Here is a 9,825-nt window from a genome sequence, read left to right as displayed (position 1 = left end):
CTGACTTTTTTTTCTCACATTCTGATGTTTTTTTCCCTCTAAATTCTGACATTTTTTCTCACATTCTGATGTTTTTTTCCCTCTTAAAATTCTGACTTTTTTCCTCCAAATTCTGACTTTTTTTCTGACAGATTCCAACTTTTTTCCTCAAAATTCTGACATTTTTTCTTCAAAATTCTGACTTTTTTTTCTCATATTCTGAACTTTTTTCCTCAAAATTCTGACTTTTTTTCCCTCCAAATTCTGATTTTTTTCCTTCAAAATTCTGACTTTTTTCTCTCAAATTCTGACTTTCTTTTCTCATATTCTGAAGTTTTTTCCTTCAAAATTCTGACTTTTTGTTCTCACATTCTGATGTTTTTCCCTCTTAAAATTCTGACTTTTTTCCTCCAAATTCTGACTTTTTTTTCTCACATTCTGATGTTTTTTTCCCTCAAAATTCTGACATTTTTTCTCACATTCTGATGTTTTTTTCCCTCTTAAAATTCTGACTTTTTTCCTCCAAATTCTGACTTTTTTTTCTCACATTCTGATGTTTTTTTCCCTCTAAATTCTGACATTTTTTCTCACATTCTGATGTTTTTTTCCCTCTTAAAATTCTGACTTTTTTCCTCCAAATTCTGACTTTTTTTCTGACAGATTCCAACTTTTTTCCTCAAAATTCTGACATTTTTTCTTCAAAATTCGGACTTTTTTTTCTCATATTCTGAACTTTTTTCCTCAAAATTCTGACGTTTTTTCCCTCCAAATTCTGATTTTTTTCCTTCAAAATTCTGACTTTTTTCTCTCATATTCTGAAGTTTTTTCCTTCAAAATTCTGACTTTTTGTTCTCACATTCTGATGTTTTTCCCTCTTAAAATTCTGACTTTTTTTCCTCCAAATTCTGACTTTTTTTTCTCACATTCTGATGTTTTTTCCCCTCAAAATTCTGACATTTTTTCTCACATTCTGATGTTTTTTTCCCTCTTAAAATTCTGACTTTTTTCCTCCAAATTCTGACTTTTTTTTCTCACATTCTGATGTTTTTTTCCCTCTAAATTCTGACATTTTTTCTCACATTCTGATGTTTTTTTCCCTCTTAAAATTCTGACTTTTTTCCTCCAAATTCTGACTTTTTTTTCTCACATTCTGATGTTTTTTTCCCTCTAAATTCTGACATTTTTTCTCACATTCTGATGTTTTTTTCCCTCTTAAAATTCTGACTTTTTTCCTCCAAATTCTGACTTTTTTTCTGACAGATTCCAACTTTTTTCCTCAAAATTCTGACATTTTTTCTTCAAAATTCGGACTTTTTTTCTCATATTCTGAACTTTTTTCCTCAAAATTCTGACGTTTTTTCCCTCCAAATTCTGATTTTTTTCCTTCAAAATTCTGACTTTTTTCTCTCAAATTCTGACTTTTTTTTCTCATATTCTGAAGTTTTTTCCTTCAAAATTCTGACTTTTTGTTCTCACATTCTGATGTTTTTCCCTCTTAAAATTCTGACTTTTTTCCTCCAAATTCTGACTTTTTTTTCTCACATTCTGATGTTTTTTTCCCTCAAAATTCTGACATTTTTTCTCACATTCTGATGTTTTTTTCCCTCTTAAAATTCTGACTTTTTTCCTCCAAATTCTGACTTTTTTTTCTCACATTCTGATGTTTTTTTCCCTCTAAATTCTGACATTTTTTCTCACATTCTGATGTTTTTTTCCCTCTTAAAATTCTGACTTTTTTCCTCCAAATTCTGACTTTTTTTTCTCACATTCTGATGTTTTTTTCCCTCTAAATTCTGACATTTTTTCTCACATTCTGATGTTTTTTTCCCTCTTAAAATTCTGACTTTTTTCCTCCAAATTCTGACTTTTTTTCTGACAGATTCCAACTTTTTTCCTCAAAATTCTGACATTTTTTCTTCAAAATTCTGACTTTTTTTTCTCATATTCTGAACTTTTTTCCTCAAAATTCTGACGTTTTTTCCCTCCAAATTCTGAATTTTTTCCTTCAAAATTCTGACTTTTTTCTCTCAAATTCTGACTTTTTTTTCTCATATTCTGAAGTTTTTTCCTTCAAAATTCTGACTTTTTGTTCTCACATTCTGATGTTTTTCCCTCTTAAAATTCTGACATTTTTCCTCCAAATTCTGACTTTTTTTTCTCACATTCTGATGTTTTTTCCCCTCAAAATTCTGACATTTTTTCTCACATTCTGACTTTTTTTCTGACAGATTCCAACTTTTTTCCTCAAAATTCTGACATTTTTTCTTCAAAATTCTGACTTTTTTTTCACATATTCTGAACTTTTTTCCTCAAAATTCTGACGTTTTTCCCCTCCAAATTCTGAATTTTTTCCTTCAAAATTCTGACTTTTTTCTCTCAAATTCTGACTTTTTTTTCTCATATTCTGAAGTTTTTTCCTTCAAAATTCTGACTTTTTGTTCTCACATTCTGATGTTTTTCCCTCTTAAAATTCTGACATTTTTCCTCCAAATTCTGACTTTTTTTTCTCACATTCTGATGTTTTTTCCCCTCAAAATTCTGACATTTTTTCTCACATTCTGATGTTTTTTTCCCTCTTAAAATTCTGACTTTTTTTCTCACATTCTGATGTTTTTTTCCCTCAAATTTAGAAGTTTTTCCCCCTCAAAATTCTGACATTTTTCCTTCAAAATTCTGACTTTTTTCCTCAAATTCTAACTTTTTTTTCTCAAATTCTGATGGTTTTTCCCTCTTAAAATTCTGACATTTTTCCTCCAAATTCGGACTTTTTTCCCCTCAAAATTCTGACTTTTTTTTTTTGACAGATTTCAACTTTTTTCCTTAAAAATTCTGTTGTTTTTTCCCTCCAAATTCTGAAGTTTTTTCCTTCAAAATTCTTTTTTTTCTCAGATTCTAAAGTTTTCTCCCTCCAAATCCTGATTTTTTTTCTGTCAAAATTCAGATTTTTTCCCCTCAATTTCGTCTCGTTCTTCAGGTACCTCACGGCCGACCTGTCCTCCATACACGGATAGGACCGGTGTCCTCACCTGTATGAGGGTGAAGGAGGTGAAGGAGGTGAAGGAGGCCATCAGTGATAATGAAACCTTATAAATGTGGATTTGCGCACTGCTGTGCCGACTTATGAGAGTATCAAAAACACAAAACACATCAATTCAATGTGTGTTTTTTTATACTGATGCTTTCTTTTGTGTAGAACGACCTGTTCATGTGACGGAGCTCTTCGTCTGCATTAAGGATGCTGATCAGCTCCCTCTGCTGCTGCTGCCGCCTCTGTGGAGGAAGAGTAACATCAAGAGTAACATCAAGTTGAAACCATGTGATCGCTATCGTACCATAACACACATCCACTGAGCGATCGTGTTTCTGTTCTTCATCCTGAAGACGCTCCAAGGAAGGTCGAAGGTCGCAGGTCGGCCTCTCCCCCAAACCCACGCCAAAGAGACCCATGTTAGTTCTGAGAAAAATATACTGTGTGTAAATTTTAAATGTGTGAGTGTGTTTTTTCTAAAATATTGTTACTTTTATTTGTTGTTAATAACAAGAAGTTCCTCTTCATTCTGGGGCACTTAAAAAAAATCAAATATTTCTTTGAAAATTCAGAATTTAAAAGAATTTTTAAAAAGTTTGAGAATTCTGATTTTAAAAAATTTTTTTATTGAGAATTCTGGCAACTCTTGTCAAAGCGTCCACGCTCTTAATCCTGCATAACTTTAAGATTTATATAATCTGAACAGGTGAGTTGTATATTACGGAAGCCCTAAAAGGTCATACACACATACATACATTTTATTCCACCCGACGAGATCAAGTGTACCAACCTTTGTCAGAAATTATGGATCAAAGGGATTTTACAGTGGTAATAGGTTTGCTCGCTCCATATCATGGACTACATGCATTAACCGTACATTCTGTAATACGGGCGCACTTGATTTAATACACTAGACTATCGTTTTGTTTTCTCGAGATCTCGAATTAATTATCTCGTTATCACGGGAAAACGGGTAGAATAAAATCTATGCATGTCCTTTTAGGGCTTCCGTAGTATATAAATTCACCCTCAGTACAGTTGTCATGAACGGGGAAATTAGTTTTATGTACCAGGCTGTAAACACGTTTATTTCTGCTGTGAAGTTTTTGTGTTTGCTTCAGGCTCCACGATGTGATCCTGGCTGCAGGTCACCACGTTTGCAGGACGTCAGAGTCGGTTGGACACAAATCTGACATGTGTTGAGCGGCGATCATTGGCGATCGATTCTCTTTAGCGAGCTCACTGATCGACTGTCCTGCGGTGGGTGTATGGACCAGGTTGAACATGGACAAGGCTCGAGGTCAGAGGTCAGAGGTCAGAGGTCACAGTCAGGAGTGGGCGGACACGTTTTCTCTCCATACGCAGAACGTGTCGCTTCACTTAAACTTCACTTTGAATTTTGACTTTGACATTCAGTCAACAGCCAGTTCCTTCGTTCAAACACAAACATGCATCAGTAAATAATCGGAATACTCACGCAGCGTTCATGCACTGAATACTGCAGGAAAAGCTGACATTTAATTTAGATGTTTTTTGTTTTTTACACGTTTATTTATTTTTATGTTTTATCACATTTATTCGACTTTAATGGATTCTGGTGATTTACATTCTGTGGTAAACAAAATGAAAAATGAACTAAAGTAAATCTGCATTTTTAAGTATTTCTATAAATTAAAGCTTCCTAAAATTTAAAAAATAAAATAAAGTTACATTTAAACTTCCGTACAAGTCAGATTGTTTCTATATATTTGAGGAAAATTACCTTTAAACTTTTGAATTGAACTAAAGAATTCATGTTGAGCTCAAACTGTTTCACTTCACATGTTAAAATATGTGAATTAAATATTGATGAACTGATGTGATGTCAGAGTTCACCACATGGTGGCGGTGTTGTCTCATAATTGTGTCACCGGTTGAATACTACACAGATACTTCATTTCATTGGAGTACTTTTTCAGAATATTGTTTATTAAATGATTGATGATGCTCAGCAGTTTGTGTGAATTACATAATTGTTTACTGATTATCACTCGCAGCTCTGCCATAAATTCTGTTTTTAAAGTTTTTAATTAAATCAGAAATAATAAAAGTTTAATATTCAGTTTTTGTGTCGTGTCGTCCCGAGGTGATTTTAATATTCTGATATCGTTCTGTGTGTAAACGACGTTAAACAAATTCTCTTAAATTAAAACAGTTATGTGATGCGTTTATTAAAATGTGTTCTATGTATTTTTAGCATTCTACATTTTGTTGTTGCTTTTGTTTCGTTTATTGTTTTTAATCTCACTTTATGTTTTAACTTTAATTTAATTGTTTTATCGTCGTGTCTTAAATGTTGTTGATCCTGTTTGTCTGTAAACTCTGTTATAAATAAAGTTATGATTATTATTGTTATTGTTATTGCATAATGCAGTGAACTACGACCTCGGATTATTTAATAATCAGTCTTACAAACTGTTTTCACGTCTGAATCAGGAAAAAAGTCACGAGACGTTTTTTTGGGGAAAAGTCGTTTTTATTAAAAGTCATATACAAAAGGAATATTTCATGTTGGCCGGCTAGAAAACGTCCATATGTACATCATCATCATCATCATCATCATCATCATCAGTGCTACACAACGTGTGTACTCGACACACACACACACACACACACACACACACACTGGGTTTACACACCACAGGTCAAAGGTCACATCAACACGTGGACGTTTCATTTGGATGCATAGCTTCGAGTACAAATCATGAGGAAGAGGGAAAAAAAACTGTTCCAGGAATCCTGGAAAACCTGGAAAATGAACTTCCTGTGCTTCAGCTGCAAACGTTCAAACGTTCAAACGTTTTAAAATGTGACGATTGCCTCGCGCTCCTCTTTAATAAACTGATTGTACTCTCGACGTATGAAACTACATTCATCAGGCGTGACGACGACACGCGACGTCCAAACACAAACTGAACTCACGGAGGTTTATTAACGAATTACAAGACGTCGGACAGAGACGTCGAAATCCTCCACAGACTGAAGCAGACACACAACGTTCTTCAAAAGTTCTTCCAACGTTTGGGCTGCGTTCAAATCAGCTTCTTTGCTCGGGAAGGTTCCAAACTGAGTAAAAGTCTTTACGTGTCCGCAGAAGAGTCGTAAACGTAGAAGCTTTGATAGAGTCAGGACTCGGACTGCAGATGATCCAACAGCTTGGTCATTAATAAACCTCCACACACCTCCACCTTCGCCTCCACCTTCACCTCCACACACCTCCACCTTCACCTCCACCTTCGCCTCCACACACCTCCACCTTCGCCTCCACCTTCGCCTCCACACACCTCCACCTTCGCCTCTGACTCAACATGAGGAAACGTTATAAAAATAATCTGATCTTTACGTGACACGCTGACTCTTCAGTCGGACTCTGAATCGTCCACTAGTGCAACAGGAAGTAGAAACTACAAATTAAAAGCTGGTTGTTGAGTTTCTGTCTTTGGGACGTTTCAGGAGAAAAACGTTAAAAAGTTTCATTACAGACGAACTCGTCAGACTCGTCAGTTCTCTGTGAGCTTTGTGTTAAATTAAACTCATCATGCGATGAAACCTTCGGCCCTGAAAGAGTCTCGACCTGACGGAGCTGCTGCGTCACGCCACGTCACAAAGCGTCTTCGTGATGATTCGTCCGTTCATCGACAGTACGGAGGCTCTGTGCTCTGATTCTGTTTCCTGTTTTTTGTTGTTCATTTGTTTTTTGGAGATCGATAAAACTTTGTTTTCCTGAGATAACGACGTAATTAATATGAACTCAAGAAAACAACATTTTAATTAAATCACTGCAGTTAAATGAAATAAATTTATTTAAAATCATAATTCTGTGATTTAGATTTTGCTGAAATGTCGTTCTGTCTTTCCTGAGATAGATTTTGTTTCGTTCGTCACCTTGATTTGATGAATTAAACTTTGTGAAATGTATTTTAACGTCGTCAGTTAAACTCTCCTTCTGTTTTCAAGATCTCTAATTAATCACGTCGTTATGAAGAAAATAAAATGTTGTTATCCGTGTCGGCTGATCTCAGGATAACACGTATGATGCATGACCGCTTTGGGCTTCCGTAGCCTGGTCTGTGACTTTAAGATGAATTATTGGCAGATTAATTTAAGTAAAAATAATTATTAGTTTGTAGTTATCGTTAAAAAAAGAGGCAGCGACTGACGGACACGAACTTTCAGCAAACGTATTTTGAACGTTCAGTCGCCTCCTCGTCAGCCAATCAGAATCAGATCTGGCCCGTTGTTGCACCTGCGCAGGTGTTTTCAGTTTAAATAAAGTTTAATCGTTGTGTCTCACTGAACTTTATTCTGACGATCTTCAGGATTTATTTTGAAGTTGATAAATTGTGTTTGGTTTGTTTCCGATGGACGTGAACGCAGCACAGGACTCCTCCGCCCGGTTGGTTGTTCAGGGTGGAGTTGCGTGGTGATGGGGCAGGACGTCGTGGCTCCTCTGGATGTACGCCACGGCGTCCCGGTACGTGAGGCCCAGCTGGGGTCGGTCGTACATCTCGCTCAGAGCCTGAAACTTCGGCCCCCACCGCGACAGCCGGTCATGAACAAACCCTCCTCCATCCTGCTCCTCCTGCTCCTCCTCCTGCTGCTCCTCCTGCTCCTGCTCCTCCTGCTCATCGCAGCGGGGAATGTTTCTACGTGACGCAGCTGACTCCAGCGAGCTGAGGCTTCCTGCCGACGACCCCGAGCCTTCCACGCACCACACGTGGTACGCGTCCGGCGGGAACGCCTCGCAGTCATTGTCTGCCTCCCAGATGATCCGCGACACGTAGCTTTTAAAGTCCACGTGGGAGCGCGAGCCCGACGGGGCGTAACCTCCTCCTCCTGCTCCTGCTCCTCCTCCATCGCTCATCTCGTGGGCGGTGTAGTTGGCGTAGGTTGCGTCGCTGGCGTAGTTGGCGTGCTGGTGATGGTGGTGATGGTGATGCGGGATGCTGAGGTAGGGAGCGCTGGAGCTGCAGGAGGAGCCGGACGGGTGGACCTCCTCCTGGGAGCCGGGCGAGGACTTGATGAGCGGGGCGGTGGTGCAGGACGACGACTGAGACAGACTCGAGCAGAGAGGACGCTTCAGCTCCGTGATGTCGTATCCGTTCTGCAGAGAGACGGACGCACAAAGTTTTATTTTGAAAGGAGCTGTTATGTAAGTGTGTGTGTGTGTGTGTGTGTGTGTGTGTGTGTGTGTGTACCTGGTCCTGCTCCCCCCCTCCCTCCTCGTTGTAGTTCAGGATGTTTTCTCGGATGTCCTCCCAGCTCTCGTGTTCGGCGGGGATGTGGTAAACTCCGCGCTTCCTGAACTTGTTACGACTTCCTTTCTGGTTCCACACCGTCACCGCCACCAGCACCGCTACACACACACACACACACACACACACACACACACACAGGAGGAGGATGGTATAAATATCTGAACGTGCCTCTGCAGCTCATTAAAGAGTTCATTTAGAAACATCAGGATAATTACTGCAAACAAACGAGCACGTCAAGACGTCCCCTCAAACTGTCTAAAACCTGGACGTAGTCTCTGTGACGTCCCCGCAGACTGTCTAAAGCCTGGACGTAGTCTCCATGATTCTCGTGTCTCTTACCGAAGAAGACGAGCAGACACATGCTGATGGCGAGGATGGAGCTCGGGCTGAGGGCGGCCAGCCGGTGACCTTTGACCTGGCCCAGCTCACAGCGCTGACCCCTGAACCCGTCCTGACACCGGCACCGGTAACTGTCGGGCGACAGCGCCTGGCAGATTCCACTGTTACGGCAGGAAGTGGCTCCGCAGGGCGACGGCACACAACGCAGCTGACCCGAGTCATCCGTCACCGTCACCTGACCGCCGGGACACCTGGGAGACGGCGAGGGACGGAGTTAACGAGAACACAGTCACAGTTTGAAAGCAGAGCAGGGGCTGATGGGATACGTGTCTTACCTGCACTGGTGCTTCCTCCACAGGTCGATGCAGCGCAGCGGGCTGCGGCACGGCTGGCTGCTGCAGGCGTTGCTGGAGCAGCCGAAGGTGACGCCACGTCTCTCCAGGACCGTCACCAAGTCCCGGCTCTGCCCGTCCAGAGGCAGGACCTGACCGTTGAAACGAACGTCCCGCAGACAACCTGCACGACGAGACGCAGAGTTCAGTTTATGTCGGATTCGGTGAACGTGTTCTTTAGGATCAGACCCAGGTCTCACCCTGAAAGTCCGCCTTGTCTCCCGGCGTCGGGCCGTTGCCGACCATCACGCCGGCTGGGTGAACCACCATCTCCCTGCGGCTCCCCAGCCGGGCCTGGACCTCCCGTGAACCGCCGCCCTGCTCCAGCTGTAGAGTAAACAGGTTGTCATGGCGACTTAGGCTGACCAGCACCCACTGCCCGATGTCCACCCGCTGGCCGGGGAGCCGCAGGGCGTGGGCGCCGTCTCCAAGGTTGACACGGACCGACAGGTGACCCTCCATCACCTGAAGAGAGAAGTCAGCACGTTAGAGCGCCAACAACGTCAGTCAGTGATTGGCTGACGGGCGGACGGACTCACCTCCAGGACGATGTACTCGTTGGCCTCCCGCGACGTCACGGACAGCAGGGAGCCCGACGTGGCTCTGGTCCGGAGGAGCAGCTGGATGTCCGTACGCCGAGAGCTGCCGCCTCCTCTCAGCTGATACCGAACGACGCTGCCCGAGTCGAAGGAGAACTCGGGGACGGCTGAGGGGCGGAGCGAGAAGTCACGTTAACTCTGTCTAAATGTAGCTGCTGTTAGTTCATGTTAATTAGCTCGTTAGCCAGCGT

At 41.2% G+C, this 9,825-nt stretch overlaps 1 protein-coding gene across 3 annotated transcripts in view; it reads right to left on the bottom strand.

Annotated features, from left to right (window-relative positions):
- Positions 1 to 5,511: 5,511 nt before the first annotated feature.
- LOC104938055 (neural-cadherin) overlaps positions 5,512 to 9,825 on the bottom strand; it is an 89,718-nt gene continuing 85,404 nt past the window's right edge. Inside the window, exons 29-35 of one of the 3 annotated variants that reach the window (XM_027275370.1) lie at positions 9,575 to 9,741; positions 9,236 to 9,500; positions 8,979 to 9,159; positions 8,644 to 8,894; positions 8,245 to 8,402; positions 6,331 to 8,150; positions 5,512 to 6,286 (exon numbers count right to left, since the gene is read on the bottom strand). In XM_027275370.1, coding sequence (XP_027131171.1) covers positions 7,452 to 8,150; positions 8,245 to 8,402; positions 8,644 to 8,894; positions 8,979 to 9,159; positions 9,236 to 9,500; positions 9,575 to 9,741 — 1,721 coding nt within the window. In that variant the 3' untranslated portion in view covers positions 5,512 to 6,286; positions 6,331 to 7,451. The remainder of the gene's footprint in view (positions 6,287 to 6,330; positions 8,151 to 8,244; positions 8,403 to 8,643; positions 8,895 to 8,978; positions 9,160 to 9,235; positions 9,501 to 9,574; positions 9,742 to 9,825) is intronic. The other 2 variants (XM_027275371.1, XM_027275372.1) reach the window with 2 other exon arrangements.

The sequence above is a fragment of the Larimichthys crocea genome, unplaced genomic scaffold (assembly GCF_000972845.2).
Source record: "Larimichthys crocea isolate SSNF unplaced genomic scaffold, L_crocea_2.0 scaffold107, whole genome shotgun sequence".
In the NCBI taxonomy this organism is placed as follows: Eukaryota; Metazoa; Chordata; class Actinopteri; family Sciaenidae; genus Larimichthys; species Larimichthys crocea.
This window is presented reverse-complemented; position numbering and strand designations above follow the sequence as displayed.